Source organism: Bactrocera latifrons, unplaced genomic scaffold (genome assembly GCF_001853355.1).
Source record: "Bactrocera latifrons isolate USDA-ARS-PBARC rearing strain unplaced genomic scaffold, ASM185335v1 scaffold_147, whole genome shotgun sequence".
Lineage (NCBI taxonomy): Eukaryota > Metazoa > Arthropoda > Insecta > Diptera > Tephritidae > Bactrocera > Bactrocera latifrons.
In genome coordinates this window covers 155,457-172,502 of record NW_017534930.1, presented here as the reverse complement: position 1 = coordinate 172,502, position 17,046 = coordinate 155,457, and the positions used below count along the sequence as shown (strand labels likewise).

Here is a 17,046-nt window from a genome sequence, read left to right as displayed (position 1 = left end):
TCAATAGTGACGTTCGAGTGAAGTCGCGAGTTCACTACCAGATGGATTTGCCTTGCTTCCTTATCCAGTCTGAAACTGTACTGTCGTATTATTTTCTTCAGGTCCTTCCCAATCTTGATGGAGCTKTTGGTATTGCTCAACGTCAGTTTACATAGCAGTATTAGTTTTGTGGACAGTGTCGGTCTTCCTTCACGTTTCTTTTCAAAGGTTTGGCGCTTGACTCAAATTTGGTAGATAGTAGATTCTGCAGATCTGTGCCCCACTGATAAGGTCTAATCAGGTTGTTGACGGTGAGCTTGAGTCACTTCACACACTACGCTCGATAGAACCTTATATGCGATGTTGGAGGGGCTTATCCCACAGTAGTTACCTCCCTTTTTGTGCATTGGACAAAGCACACTTAAATTCCAATCGTCSGGCATGCTTTCATCCGACCATATTTTATAAATACAKGCTCCTTATCRGTTCTTCGCCGCCGYSTTTGAATAGCTCGGCCAGCAATCTATCGGCCCCCGAGCTTTGTTGTTCTTAAGGCGGGTGATTGCTATTCGAACTTCATCATAATGGGGTAATGGAACATCTATTCCATCGTCATCGATTGGGGAATCGGGTTCACCATCTCCTGGTTTTATGGTTTTACTGCCATTCAGCAGGCTGGAGAAGTTTTCCCTCCATAAGTTCGGTATGCTCTGTGAATCGGTCAAGAGATCATCTCTGGGTGTTCTGCAGGACTACGCTCCGGTGTTGAAATCTTCTGTAAGTCACCGCATTTTTTCGTAGAATTTTCGAGCAATACCACTATCGGTCAGCTTGTCAAGTCTTAGGGCTCTACTATGCCACAATCAGCCTAATTGATTGTGAGAACTAGGTATATGACAATGGCTCTGACTAATGTCAAATTGGTCGAACAAGGCTATAAAGTATTTTTATCAAAATTTGCCTCCTTGTTTCCAAACGTGAAGAGGTTACTTTTCGGTAAAAAAATTGGGTCGGGTGAAAATTTTATCGCGTATTTCAGAAAGCAAGAAAATTTATTTTTCACATGAGTTGAAGGAGGGGGAAAATCGCAGGGTCGCTTGTAATCGGCAAAAATGAGAAATTAATTGGCAATTTTTCAAAATCCCGTTTTCCTTTTGCGGGCTAAATATTTATTGGACCAACCTGTTACATACATATGTACTTCTCATAATTCTGTTGTAATACGGTTATCTTTTATGACGACAGGTACAATATCTTTGTTTGTCGTGTGCATGCTGGAGCATGTGTACTTTTGGCGTTTGGCCATAAAGTGGCCATTTATCATGCGAGCCTGGCGCCGCACCGAGGAGATATTCCTGCGACCGCCCTATCGAATATATGCGACATATAATATGAAGGCACGCATTTACGCATTAACCTGTCTGGTTATGTTCAGTGCCATGGGTAGGTACAGTGATGGCGAGAAAAAAATTCCGTTAAAAAAATAAATTTTATTCAGTGGTGAATTTTATGTGTGTTTTGGCATTTATTTCAGTGGAGCACAGTTTTCTTGTATTTAATTCATTTCATAAAAGCAATTTAGAACGCACACAATGCAAATACAACATCACCTTCTGGGAAAGCCTCTACAGACGGGAAAGGCCACACTTAAGCAAAGTTTTACCATTTAACTTTTGGTATTTGCCTGTGGTGGAAGTGAGTTCAATTGCAGTTTTAACTAAAATTATAATCTGTTGTCTAATTTATCTAAAGTGTTTATAATATTTACCAAGTTTCTAATGGTATAATCGAACTGTTATCATTCATAGTGGATTAATTTAACCTTGGCTTACCCCAGGTCATTTACTGATGCCTTCATYATTTGTGTAAGCGTGGGCTTGGCGTCACGTTTTCATCAACTGTATCTACGGATCGAATCTGTGCATAACAAGGTAAATACTTAGCGAAAACGAATATGATTTACTTAGCTTGGATAATAATAATKGCTTGGTTCCTTAAAAAACCATACTTGTTGGTACTTATTAGACAAACTGAGAAAAGTTCCGCTCATAAATCGGGAATCTACAACTTATCAGAGACGTCTAGCGCAGCAAAATGAGAGGAGAAAATCAAAAGCATCGCCATGGGTGCTTTATACTTAGTCATAATTTTAGTCCATATTAACCGTGTATTTTATTGCCGTTAATTTTCAATTATTATTGAAAAACTGTAAACCATACTTGGAGGTAATCTCACGGTGGAAAATTTGGTTGCACTTCTGTACGAGTCCTCTGTAAAATTATGATAATATTGAGAATTTACAACAGTTAAGGCGTCAGTCCGACCGTACAATAAAGGAGACTTAAGTCCTCTTCTTTCCCATGTAGTAAGAAATTGTCCAGTGGGAGAGATATGAGATGGGAGTAGGTTAGGTTTAGCGGATTAAAGTCCCGCATTCCGGCCGTCGATGCTTCCTCCTACTGAAGTCTGAAGACCTTGTACGGAAAACTTGTTTATTTGATAAAACATCGTGGGATAGATTCTTATCTAAGGCATTGCTACATTGTTCGAACAAATTGTTCAGATCTGAAGACTATAGCATATAACATTCACATTGCTCGAACAAATAAAGTCGATTGATGAGGATAAAGATGCACCTGTGACATGTATTATAGCTTCGGTACAGCCGAAATTTGCGATTTTACTGGTTTTTGTTTTTGCTTATTCATCAAAATTAACATTCTCCTTTAGTAATAATAATTAATAACACTTCATTTCTCAATGCCTTTATTTATAATAATTAATAGTATTTTTTAATTTATGCATTGTAGGTCTTACCAATGCTTTTCTGGACCGAAGTACGTGAACATTTCCTTGAGTTGATACATCTCATGCGTTTACTTAACGATAAAATAGCTCCACTGATACTATTGGCATGCAGTAATAATATGTACTTTATCTGCTTTCAGCTGTTCAATAGTTTCCAGTGCGTACCTTTCCATCATTATCTATAAAAAAATTAAGTCATTACTTTTTTTTTCTTAATTTTTCTAATTTTTCTTTCACAGAAATATCGGCGTTGACCTGGTTGCTGTTACCGCTTTCTGGTATTCCTTGTTTTTCGCCATCTTTCGCACCATCCTTACACTTTTCATGGCCTCCTCTGTTAATGACTACAGCAAGCGGATATTGTGTACTCTGCGCAGCGTACCAAGCACGTCGTGGTGTGTGGAGGTGAGAATACGCGGTTAACACCACGCGTCGTTTAAAATCATAATGAATGTCAATGTTTTTGCCAATGTTACTTTTTACTTTCTTTACACCATGCTTCCATGCCATTTGCGCTATTTTGTTATTGGTAAAGTCACTCAATAATTCTACTTGGATAGTGTTTTTCMCATCCATATACTGTACATATGTATATTTGTATATAAATTATGTTTGTTTGTGTAAATTATTGTTTGTGTGCATTAGTTTGGCCCTCTGTTGGTTTGGCATTTATTCACCAATGGCTAATCTTTTTCAGGCCCAACGRTTCAGCGAGCAGTTGGCTTTCGACTTAACAGCTTGGTCTGGCTGCGGTTTCTTCTTCATTACGCGACAACTAATTTTGGCGGTAAGTCAATATACTATATATACCTAATATTATAATTCTTGTCTTTATCTTTGTTTTGTATGCGCAACCTTTGTACTTTYACCGACTGAAATATACGACAAATATGATAAAACTGTGTTATAATATACTTTCTTTTACATTTTCCATATTTTCTTGGCTACAGATGGCCGGCACAATCTTTACCTATGAGGTGATGGTTACTGATGTCATCAACAAAGGGTCCATTCAGCAAGTTACGAGYTATTGCAGACCGATTGAGTACGAAGCTGAAAATGAGCGAAATTAAATGAACTGCGTATTGATTATATATAATATAACGAGAGCGTCTGTAAAAAAAAGCGAGAAATAAAGTGGAACAAATAAAGAAATTTAATTGAAGTTTTTATAAAAATGTCTATTGTAGAATACTTCTTAACGTCAAAAGAAGTCTGCATAATGACTATTATTATATAAAGCYCTGATACCGAATTCCAAACTAAAAATATATATTTATGTATTATAGAAGTTGGAATAGTATCGACTCGATGTTATCTGTTTTTGCCAATACCACATACTAAACATGCCACATACTACGAAAAACCCAATCATATTGAGTAAAGTCATCCGAAAGTTCGAAAACCTTGATGCTAGTCATATAGGGTCTAGGTCAAGTTTTCGYACCAATTTATGTATTTTAKKCACAAAGGTGCATTGTTATGAGTAAAACACAATCTCTCATTGTCATTGCGAGAACTCAAATATTGGCTGATATATCCACCATAAAGTCACTTGGAAGTTCAAAATTCTCCTCTTTTGGGGAAGTATTCACCAAATTCACTCTATTTTTGATGCACAAAGATAATATTGTTTGGAAAWTGTAGCTTACGTAGTTTAAGAGTTATGTACATTTAACCAAACAGAGCGTGGGGCCACGCCTCAAAATTTTTAGCATACAGGTGTCCACAAGTGCCCCTGGCTATGGTGATCTCTTGTGCTAAATTACAGTTCTGTATCATAATTTAGCGCTTAGTTATGCTGTTTTGTTGTCTTGCAAAGTRATGGCCAAAGTGATGAAAAATGCCATAAAAAGGGCTCAAATGACAAGTGGCGGTGGCAATTTAATGGATCAATCAATGATATCATATTTTCGACTTGATGTAAAAAAATTTAAAAGAAAAAATAAAAAAACCACATGTTTTCATTTTTTAAAAAAGATTTTATRTTCCAAAAAACATCGGAAGGTTATTTTTTCGCCACCTGTTATATAACCCATATCTATTGCGCTTAGTATAAAGTGATATGTTAAACCGTTAAGTGAGCAAAACTGTTGTACTCTGTGGTAACAGGTTGCAAGATTATAAAAATGTGATATACTATATTTAGATGGATTTGGAGGTAGGATCAAGCAAGCGTTCTTAAGAATGGAGCAAGGGTGGCAAAACTTAACTACACAAATKTAAAACTGACGTTAACGTTAAAAGCCTTGATGCGTTGATGCCTTAAGATCATATCATACTTATATATGATCGTGCAGAAAACAAGTCATAGAAACTGCCGAAGCCAAAGCCACTGGGCTATCTATGTACCATATTAGTTAGCTTTCTGTATCCTTCCGTAGTTATTCCTTCATCTTCCGCTTGGAAGATGGTACCTGAGTGCGGTAGACGAATAGAGAGAGAGAGAAAGAGAGATAGATATCAAGAACAAACAAGAGAGATATCGGAGTAAACCCCTGTCTTTACACCACAGTCCAGCTTAGACCCGTCGGTATAGATGGATATAGTAACATTCTCGCCTACTAAACCTCTCCTTTTCGTCGGAACCTTAAAGAGATAGTGCAATGGGCGGAAAGTGTTTCGGTTATTTTCAATTTCACTGCCAATAACACTATAATGAGTGTTTTGCGAAAATTGGTTTTGATGAATTGGTGGTATTGATATATAAACATACTTATATTTGAAGAAAAAGAGAGTGCTGTTTCTTCAAGACAGTGCACCGTGTCACAAGTCAGAGAAAATGATGGCAAACAACGATGAATTGTACTTCGAACTGCTGCTGCACCCATCATATTCTCCAGATCCCCAGCGACTATATCCATTTCTCAAACCTCAAAAGAATGTTCGTTCGTAGTTCGTTTTGAAGTAAAGGACAAAGAAAATTTGTGTGGAAAAAATAGATATTAAATGGAAATATAAAATAGAAAATGTGTTTTACCATCGTAGACCGGGGACTTTTCGGTTAACCTATTGTAAGAAAATGTATTTGAAAATGATCAAATTTGAAACATTCAAGGTACGTAAGTACCAAGTAATATAAAGTGCAATGTTAATGCGGAACTCTATCCATTTTTACTTCATCTAATTTTAAGTTAAGTTTGAAGCTAAGGATTTAAAGTGGACCGATATTTCTACTTGACTTCAAAAAATTTCTGTTTGTGCAAACAATATGGATTCKCCACCTGCTGCAGTATTTTGTATGGCCCCTATTATAACTTTGAAGTTATTTTCTGCTCAGAATGCGAGAATGTATATATTATTTGTTGTCATGACGATTGCTACTTTAATTAAAATTTAAGTATAAAAATCAATTAAAACAACCCCACTTGATCTTGTCCACCTCATTCATAGCTGCATAACTTTGAACACGTACTTTGAAAAGTTGGGCAGACATGCAATSGGTCTCCATATGTATGGCTTCGTGTTGCGCATTCGACGTGTTGCACAAATTTGGTTGTTACATTCTGGCATGAGCATTGTATGACTTCGAGCTATGCTCCGTGTCTGCGGCAGAAATTGGCTTCTTGCAATAACAAAAATGTTTTATGAATGAATGACTGTCGACTAGGCTGAAAGCCGAATATTTGGTAGCAATTTTGTTTAGGCTTTTGTTGTTTACCACATTCATGGTTAATTGCTGACATTCGAACTGAGACATTATTGGTTTTGCAATTTTTGCAGTTGAAATTTGAAATACATTCAAGGCATTTTAATTCTAGGTACTAAGAATTTAAGTGTGGCCGACATTATTGTGGTCTTGTGTCTACAATTTGAGTTTCATAGTCACCTTATAAATCGGATGCTATTGCGGTTATTGCGAAGCAATTATATTATTTATTACCACACCTATTTGCCTCGCTTTCTTACTCAGTCTGCAGAATGAATCCCTAACAACGCGGTTGTTGAGGACAATGACATCAACATACTCGGCGTTCGCCAGCAGCTGTACACTCTTACAGAAGATTCTTCTTCTCAATTCATCACTGCAGTTTGAATTATTTTCTCTAGTAATAGATTGAAGAAGTCACACAATAGGAAGTGTTCTTAACTGAAACCTCATTTGATATCGAACGGCTCGGAGAGGTTCTTCCCGATCCTGACGGAGGTTTTGGTGTTGTTCAACGTTAGCTTACACAGCCGTATTAGCTTCGCGGGGATACCAAATTTCGACGTAGCGGCATATAGGCAGTTCCTCTTCGTGCTGTCGAAAGCAGCTTTGAAATCGACGAAGAGGTGGTGTGTGTCGGTCTCTTTTCACGGGCGTTTTTTAAGATTTGGCGCATGGTAAATATTTGGTAGGTAGTAGATTCTGCAGACCTGAAACCACACTGATAAGGTCTAATCAGCTTTTTGACGGTGGGTTTTGGTCAATTCACACACTATTATCACATGGTAATTGGCGCAGATTGTGGGGTTCCCCTTTTTGTGGATTGGGATGCGCCACCGCATATGAATAGCTCGTTCGGTAATCCTTCGGCGTCTGCTGCTTTGCTGTTCCTTGCTATTCTTTGTGTGACTTTTTCCTATTTGAAAATTTATTATTTCTTGGTTTTACTAGATAAAGGAAAGGCTGTCTCAAAAAGTCTAAAAGATGGTTCGACGATTGGAAGACACGTTGTCATAAGTGCATAATATCGAATAKKGACTATTTTGAAGGCGACAAMATTAATGCAGACAATYAATAATTTAMATTTAATTAATGAAAGCTCGTCTTCTTTTCAAATATGAACATATCCACATACTAGACTACCAATCATTTGTAACAAAATGCGGCGTTTCTGATGTTGTTCTTAAGGTAGCACTTTTAGTAGTTTCCATATAAAAAATAAGGGGGTGCCTATCAGATAATTTTTATACTCTCGCAACAAAGTTGCTAARGAGAGTATTATAGTTTWGTTCACATAACGGTTGTTTGTAAGTCCTAAAACTAAAAGAGTCAGATATAGGGTTATATATACCAAAGTGATCAGGGTGACGAGTAGAGTTGAAATCCGGATGTCTGTCGGTCCGTCTGTCCGTCCGCCGTTCAAGCTGTAACTTGAGTAAAAATTGAGATATCATGATGAAACTTGGTATACGTATTTCCTGGCTCCATAAGAAGGTTAATTTCGAAGATGGGCAAATTCCGCCCCCTGCCACACCCACAAAATGGCGGAAACCGAAAACTTATAAAGTGTCTTAACTAAGCCATAAATAAAGATATTAAAATGAAATTTGGCACAAAGGATTGCATTAGGGAGGGGCATATTTGGACGTATTTTTTTTGGAAAAGTGGGCGTGGCCCCGCCCCCTACTAAGTTTTTTGTACATATCTCGAAAACTAGTATAGGTATGTCAACCAAACTGTATAGAGTCGTTTCTTTCAGGCATTTCCATATACAGTTCAAAAATGGAAGAAATGGGATAATAACCACGCCCACCTCCCATACAAAGGTTATGTTGAAAATCACTAAAAGTGCGTTAACCGACTAACAAAAAACGTCAGAACCACTAAGCTTTACGGAAGAAATGTCAGAAGGAAGCTGCATCCAGGCTATTTTTTTAAATTGAAAATGGGCCTGGCGTCGCCCACTTATGGACCAAAAACCATATCTCAGGAAGTACTMYACCGATTTCAATGAAATTCGGTATATAATATTTTCYTAACACCCAGATGATATGTACCAAATACGGGTGAAATCGGTACACAACTACGCCTGAAATCTCGATTATCACTTTATCATGCGAGAGTATAAAATGTTCGGTGACACCCGAACTTAGCCCTTCCGTACTTGTTGTTTAGGAATTTTAGAATTAGAGCATATGGTAATTGGAATATACATAAGGCAGAATGCTTGGCTCAGAAGTTTATTAATTTGCATATAAAACACTGCTTTATTGTGCGCGATTGTATACGACTACTCGTTTAAGTGTTAAAAAATTGTGCTTTTTATACTTTTGATGAAATTTTTCATGCAATTGAATTTTTGAAATCCAATTAAAAGCTTTTTCTCTTATTATAACACAMATTTTGCGAGACTTTGTGCAACTCAACTGTTTGCACACCATTCATTCATATATTCAATCAGAGCAAAGGCAAAAATGCTATCGCCGAAGAAATCTGAAAGGTCCTTCCCTCATTGGTATTTGCCATATTCGGCATTGAACTTTTATTTTCTCGTTACTGCTATTTAACTTGCTGGGCAGCTATGCTGATTGATATCAGGGAGAATCGTTAGTTTGCAATTTTCCAACATGAATACGCTTYGCACGCTAATGTCGACAAATGTTGCTGCTAACGTGGCAAAGAAACAAAAATAAAAGTGCAGCGGTGAAGTGGAATATGCAWAAATTCTAGCGGTTGAGCTATGGCATTGCATTCGCATATTTTGAGTTATTGCAAGCGGTGCTTTGCAGCTGCGGGCGTCGAAAGAATATTTGCAGCAGCGAAAATGGYAAAGGGCAATCGAGTGGCGGCGAGCAGCGAGCTACCAGCGCAGAACACCAACACCATGCATAATGCCTTGAGACCATGTAAGTACATGCAGCTTCGCAGCTGACGTGTGCAGCGTGCACCATGTTGCATCCACAKATTGCATATTATCAATATTTGAATTTTTTTTTTAAAGACTTGCTACATTTCGATTCTCCTGTATGTTTACATAGTTATGATGATCGCACAAGTGTTGGCCACGTTGCCAGTGAGCGGTGCGTGCCGCAAATCGTATGCGGAACGTGTGTACTTCAGCTGGTGGACACTCATATCATGCCTTTCCCTCATCATGATCGCTTTTTCACTCATCGATGTGGTGCTCTCGACAAAAGTGGTGATGGAGTTCGGCCTGAAGCTGTACACAGTGGGTAAAATATTAATGAAAATTTGTAGCAGCAGCACGCCCCGAGTCTGCTGTGCTGCTGTGCTTGTKTCTACATGAGTACTTATTCGCTCGTGGACATTTATGTTGATATGTATGTACTTTCACCTTATTTCTGGCAGGTCCTTTCAGTTTCAGCATCATATCGGCAGTGAGCGTCAGCAGTTTTTTGCAGCTTGCACGAAAATGGCCCGACCTGATAAAGCACATGTATCGCTGCGAACTTTCTGTGTTTCTACAGAAATCCTATGCTAATGGAGAATCCCGAAACTTCACCWATAATGTTCGTTGGTTTGGTGCTATTTTACTTTTCGGTGCGGCAAGTAAGCAATGTTGCCAATATCCATTTTGTTGCAATTGCAAGAATTTCGCTTTTCGTAGTGGAGCACTCTGTGTATATTGGAACTGCAATTTTCAATAATGATTTTCAAATTAAGAAGTGCAATTTAACGGTGGATTTTTGGAAAAATTATTACACGCGCGAACGTTTGCAGATTTTTTCGATATTCAACTACCACGCTTGGCTGATTCCATTGGTGCAGGTAATTGATTTCCACTCATGTAAACGATATGCTTGTTAAGAAAAACAACAAAAAGTGCACTTCAACTGCACAGATAAAGAGGGCATAAATAGATGCTTATCTTAACTTTGATCGGTCAGTTTGTATTGCAGCTGTATGCTTTAGTGSTCYGATCTRAATMATATAGTCGGATATTGCAGCGATGCCTTGGACCATAATTCATGCCAAATTTCGTGAAGATAACTCGTSTAATWAAAAAGTTTTCCAAACAAGSGCTTGAATTGTTTCGGCTAGTTTGTATGGCAACTRTATTCTATAGTTGTCCGATTTGAACAATTTCTTCTTTCTTGTAATAAAGCCTTGAATAATAGTCTGTGCTAAATTTCGTGATGATAATTCGTCGAATAAGAAAGTTTTTAAAACAAGGACTTGAGTTTGATCGGTCAATTTATATGGCAGCTGTGTGCTATAGTTRTCCGATATAGGCGGTTCCGACAAATGCAAAGCTGCTTAATGAAGAAAGCACATGTTTAAAATTTCATATCGATATCTCAAAAATTTAGGGACTTATTCGCGTATACACAGAATCGGCTTAGATCGTTTATAGGATCTCCGACGTTTCATTTTGGATGTTAAAAACATCGCATGAAGTTAATATATCCTGCTCAGATTCTAATTATACCGGACAAGTTTTGGCTTTAAGTTWAAAAGCCGTAAATATTTGCGAATCTCTTGTAGTAGCAGCCTGCTTAGTTGAAATAGGTGGAATCAAATGGTTTATTGAGAGTATGATAGGTACGTTTTACCCGAATTAATAAAGAAGTCTSAAAGAAATGTAGAAATATAATTATTACTTAATCTTAGCAAAAATTGAACAGAGTATCTGTGTCGTTGTTTGACATGAAATGATTTTGCGAGAGCGCTTAACTCAGACATATCGCGGAGAGAATTGCTGAACAGAAGAAGGTTGTTTGATATAATTTAACTATATTTCTTTTCAGTGGATTACCATATCGACGACTTTTGCTTGGAACTATGTCGATATATTTTTAAGCATGATCTTTCGCTGTTTTGCAATACGTTTCCGACARATGCATTGGCGAATTAAGCGACATGCAAAAAAGGTAAATAAAATCGTTATCTTCATAACTTAARTTTCTGGTTTTGAACCCATATGTATCTGTCTGACATTTGCAATATATGCTTTTATAATAACTTGTAAATATCTGTACAGCTTTAGACTGCTTTACGCATATTCGTTGTTTTTAATAATATAAAACATAAAATAATTTTTGTAATCATCAGCAAATGCCTGATGACTTCTGGCACGAAGTGCGTAACGATTTCATGAGCCTATTAGATTTATTGCGCCTTTTCGACAATGGACTGTCAACCTTGATACTTGTGTCTTGTTGCAATAATCTCTACTTTATATGCGTGCAAATATTTCACAGCTTCAAGTAAGTTCTATTCCGTAACATATATAGTAACTGTTTGATTTACTTTGCCTTTGAAAGCTACAAATAGAATAAATCATTGTTAAGAATTACGTAGATTATTTAATTTTAAAAAGCTGGTATCTTCATAACGTTGACAAAATCTGTTAGAGATAAATAATAATGAATTAGTTTTTTTTACTTATTTTTTTTCTGAGCTCGTTAATGTACTAGATATTGGTCTGACACGTAGAAATAAAATTTTTTAATTGGCAATTACTCCAAACAGTATAAGCCCTACAAAGCTTTCAGTTCGCTGTAMACCTCAAACACTCTTCAAATTGTGTGAAACAGTAGTGGAAAGACCAAWATTCAAGTAATAGTCAGTCACTGGAAATCTATGAGACATCATTAATCAGTGTACAAAGACTTTAAGCATKATTTTGTTTTTAAAAATAGTATTATTGTTATTATTATATTATAAGCAAAAAATACTAGAACTTTGTTCATAATTTTAACATTTTTAATTAATTTTTCAAATTCTATGTCGTCCACTTAAAGTAATCTTCCCTTGCGCCATTATAGTTCTGTCAATGTTTTTTCCAATCCACGAAACAGTTGTTAAAGTCAATTTCCGGAATAGCCTTCAAAGCGATTCACGCTCAATGTTGATTTAAAACAGTTTACCCAGAGCGTTCGTTTGAGCTTGCTGAATAGCCAGAAGTCACAAGGAGTTAAATCAAGCGAATACGGTGATTACGGCATGTTATTAGTGAAAAATTTACCAAGAATCAATACAGTATGCGACGGTTCAATATCCTGGTGCAAAAACCAAGAGTTGTTGGCTCATAATTCTCTCCGCCTCTTTTTACGAATAGCTATGCGGAAATGACGCATAACACTAAAATAGTATCCCTTGTTGTCAGTTCGGCTGGTCTGAAGGAATTCGGAGTGTACCACACCTYAATAACTAAAGAAAACTTTCAATTTTTGATCTGCTTTGACGTGCAAAGATTTTTTGGCTTCGTCTCATTTTTGCTACGGGTCGTATGCATAGATCACAGATTCATCGCCAGTATTAACGTAATGCTATTTCAGAAAATGTGATTTTGTGATTTTGGAACCAATCGAGCTTTCACTTTTCTTATACTCAAATCAGCTTTCAAAATGGTTTTCACTTTTCCCTTAGAAAATTTAGAAAAAAAAATTTCGACTTATTGGTTTTCGCGCGAGATTTAAATTAAAAAGTCTTACTATTTTTTGCCCATATTAGTATAAGATGGATAACCATGAGGACATGAAAAAGTTTTGTACGTTCTACAACGGTTTCWTCTGGGTGTTACAAACTTCGTCTCAAACTTTATAAGCCCAGATCAATATCCATACCATATAGCATTAGGCGGAATTTGTTCATGAAAATACTTTAGTTTGAAAAATTGAGAAATTTTCATGGCCATAATTAAATCTATCGCGGCCAAGTATTTTTAGGGTAACAGTATTGAAATAATAAAGTAGTCTTAAGTAATAAAAATATAATACATTATGTTAATACTATTTTACTCTGTCTATTAATTGCAGCAAAATCATAAAATCTTATTTAGTTCTAAAGAGTTTTTGTTGAGTAAGAAAAGCGATTGCAATGAGAATCGCCATAAAATGTTAAAATATTTTCGACAATATTTTTTTCGTCCTTTATTGAATATATTTTCTTGAACAGCTGATTGATCGATTTGCTTTTATATCATAATAWGTATAAAAATCTCCTGCAACTGTCTGACACAAACTTTGTTACTGCTTTATCTTTCTTACCACTACCATACAGCAACCGAGACAACTTTATGAAAGAGTTTTATTTTTGGTTCTCATTGCTTTTCGTGTTGGTGCGTATCTTAACAATGATGCTGTCAGCCGGTGCGGTGCATGACGAGGCAAAGCAAATAATGTCGACTATGTATGAGATTCCAACGAAGTTTTGGTGCCTTGAAGTGAGTAAAATCTATGTTTATTCGTATTCGTACAAACTCGCTTGTCCATGTATGCGTTCTCTTGCCAAGAAATTTCTGCTTAGAGTATTTATTTCTGCGAAACATTACGAATCTATTTCAACATTCATTGTGCAGCTTTGGAAAACTATTGCTCTTATTTTTTAGCTCAAACGTTTAAATGAAATCATCATACACGACTTGTTTGCTTTTAGTGGCAAGAGTTTCTTCTATCTGACGCGTCGCCTCATATTTGCGGTAAGTGAGTCATCATTTTAAAACAATCAATGAACCATTCACAGCAATACAAACATATAAATTATATTTTGCACTTCTATGCTTATCCATGCGGTGAAATAGCTTGAGCGGGACATACGAAAATTGAGATGGTTTAAGAGTACATATTTACGGTCTAGTTATTTAGAAAAGTGAAAAGAAAGAACCATGAATTGAATGCTCTCGGTGGGTGTGTGAAATAATAAGTCTAGTAAAAAGAAATCCATTATTAATGCWTTAAATTGAGTGTTTTATTTAATATAGTTAAAATGATCAGAATTATGTTAAATATACCGTGAACTCTCTGCCATTTTTAAGGGAGTTAGTTAAGGTAGCCACTCACATAGAAACCTTTATCTTTTATGAATCTCTTATCTCTATTGAAACATAACAGTCCTTGTTCAGAACTTTTTCTACAACCAAATTTTTTATTGGTAAAATAATTCGCCTTCCAAACAAGCTCCTAGAGCGTCTGTGGCCTGGCGTTGTCTTGATGGCAGGAAATTTTCATCCTAGTGAACAAAGCTGGCCTCTTCTGGGCGGCAGCTTACTTGAAACGCCCTAATTTTTGGCAGTAAGGATCCTATTTAAGAATTTGGAAGCAGCAGAGTAGCTCATAGTAAATTATTTCTGTAAATCCTGCCAAAAGCCTAGCGAATCCTTCCTGACCACTARTCATGGCCCACCGCGATCCGACCAATACCTTTTTGCTTGCCTTGCTAATACACTTTTCATTAACAGCAATCGTCCGCTTCAGAAACGGGTCGAGACGGACGTAGACAGCCAAGTGGCTTGATAARTTTTCTTGTGCGGCGTTGTCGATCCGCCCTAATCAATTTGGAAATGCTTTATCGTTGATTCTGAATTTACAGACCGTTGTGCCAAATRTACCTGTTTTGCCCACCTTTCTTTTAAAGTCGCCAAACATTATTTTGACATCGTGGCAGGGGGGTCTTTCATAGTTGTGCTCCAAGCGCTAATAGAAGACATCTTTAGTCACATCGTCCTTTTTTTCTGTTGGGGCGTGGGCGCAAATCAGCGATATGTTGAAGAACTTCGCCTTGATAAGGATTGTGGCTAGGGGTTCATCCACTGGGGTGAATGTCAGTACTCGGCGACGGAGTCTCTCTCCCACCACGAATCCCACACCAAATTTGCGCTACTTTATATGGCCACTGTTGTAATTGCCACAAGGATCTACGCGTCTCTGTACTTGTCCCTGAATTCTTCATTTCGTTGTGTGTCAAGACAAAAAGCCGGAGGTCAGGATCATATTAGTACCAAGAAAAATTTATGTATTACTTAGTTATGAGATTCTTACATACTTAGTTAAAGAAAACCTGCAGTTGTGAAAATAATTGTGCCCTTATTTAGTCCTTATTATATTTATTTCATGATTTTTGAGATATTTCTTTGCCAAATGCAATCACTTAAATCCCAATTTAGATTATTCAAGCTCCCTCTTGTGCTGTTTCATTGGATTGGTAAATATAGCATATGAATAATATATATGTATGTATATAGTGATGTTTGAAATCGAGTATATATACATACATATATTCCCTTGTACTCATCAGATGGCTGGCACTATTGTTGTGTACGAATTGGTGCTAATCGATCAGGTGGAGGATAAGGATGTGGTTACAGACTTTTGCACATCACGCAATGTTTAAGCGTTTAGAAAGGCAGACAAGCGGGCATACACTGTTAAATACGGAATAGCACACTTTGAAAGCTCCAATGTTTAAGTAAACCACCTAAATTATGTGTGTAAAGATCAATTATTTTTCAAACTAAAAGCACATATGCACTCATATAAAATTATTAATCTTTCATTCGCAAATAAAAAATAAATATTTATGATGACTTAATACTATTTAAATAGTTACATTCATTTATTGGCTTGTGGTGAGGTAAGTAAAGATTTTATACAGCAATCCTCTATTGAAAAATGGGAAATCCATCAACCTGGAGCAATCTTAACGCCCAATAAATCTTTTTTTTCCCCAGTAGTGTAGGCACTTGAATCCTTGTTACTCCCGACTTTCACTCACCACCTGAGTCGATCATACGATCTACATGGAATGTACACAGCACCACTACAGCTCTTAGCATCATAAATACCTAGAAGATTTGTCGCATAAGTCAAAAACCCCCTTGTGAGAAGACGGTCCTAGTAGCATTAACTTTATCAAAAGTTTTTGACATAGTCTATCATACAACTCTACTAGAAGACATCGAACAATCTATACTCCATCCAGGACAGAAGGGRTGTACTATACACTATCTGACCAGTCGGTAATAATTCGTACTAYTTCGAAGACAAAACTTTAAGTTATGAGGGATTAAACAGGGGTTTCGAAGGTTGAAGTCCACTCCCAACTACTGTTTAACTCCTATGTATATTTCGAAAATCTTGCTACGACCATATGTAATTTCCATCACCTTATATAAATATGATTGAACGGCAATGATGGAAAGTGTTTGAAAGAAAACAGCTGTCTCACCGACCTTTCTCGCTTTCTCTTTGCATGGAGCCTGRCGTTCTCCACTAAACCCGTAGCGACCATAGTCCCAATGGACGAAATATTTTAATATCACAGCTRATGSCGTTGAAATTCCGACAGAYAATTACCCTAAGATTTTAGGCMCTTGGCAGCCTGTGTTCCTTACCAAATAAAAATCCTTATGTCGCTGGCCGGTAACACAAGGACAAAGCAACGTTGAGGGCAAGGTTTTCGCAGACCCAAAAACTTCAGACGTGACAAAATACTGCACTCCGCACGTTTACAGAATTTCTTCCAATGTCTCCTGTCGAACGCTTACATAGCGAGGTCTGCATGCTTCCTGTTAAGAAACACAATGCTTTAAGTCGTGGAAACATCAAGAGGTAATGCAGTGATTACGCCGAGATAATTGAACAGTAACCAGTGAAACAGTTCAGTTAAACCACTACTCATAGAACGAAGCTATCGAGTTGCACGAAAATCTAGAGTGGTCCTGACGCAACTTTGTTCTCGATACTCTAGGTTGAATTCCTAATTATCCATAATTGTCGTTGACGTAACAAATATACATATGTGAACTGTGTACTGAGTTGTCACATGATTCTAAAAAGCTCTTTGCAAGACCAAAGAATCTCATTTAT

General features: G+C 36.9%; 2 protein-coding genes across 2 annotated transcripts in view; both read left to right on the top strand.

The window, feature by feature from the left end:
* LOC108965723 (gustatory receptor for sugar taste 64b) overlaps positions 1–3,860 on the top strand; it is a 6,390-nt gene extending 2,530 nt beyond the window's left edge. Inside the window, exons 2-8 of the mRNA XM_018928310.1 lie at positions 1,198–1,422; positions 1,514–1,674; positions 1,788–1,910; positions 2,790–2,944; positions 3,027–3,192; positions 3,485–3,574; positions 3,738–3,860. Of these exons, the coding sequence (XP_018783855.1) occupies positions 1,198–1,422; positions 1,514–1,674; positions 1,788–1,910; positions 2,790–2,944; positions 3,027–3,192; positions 3,485–3,574; positions 3,738–3,860 (1,043 nt within the window). The remainder of the gene's footprint in view (positions 1–1,197; positions 1,423–1,513; positions 1,675–1,787; positions 1,911–2,789; positions 2,945–3,026; positions 3,193–3,484; positions 3,575–3,737) is intronic.
* Positions 3,861–9,260: 5,400 nt separating this feature from the next.
* Positions 9,261–15,571, top strand: LOC108965722 (gustatory receptor for sugar taste 64c-like). Its single transcript, XM_018928309.1, has 9 exons — positions 9,261–9,342; positions 9,475–9,665; positions 9,925–10,006; positions 10,065–10,225; positions 11,206–11,328; positions 11,510–11,664; positions 13,463–13,625; positions 13,791–13,880; positions 15,476–15,571. The coding sequence occupies exons 1-9, from the start codon at positions 9,261–9,263 to the stop codon at positions 15,569–15,571; spliced, it is 1,143 nt and encodes a 380-aa protein (XP_018783854.1).
* Positions 15,572–17,046: the final 1,475 nt, after the last annotated feature.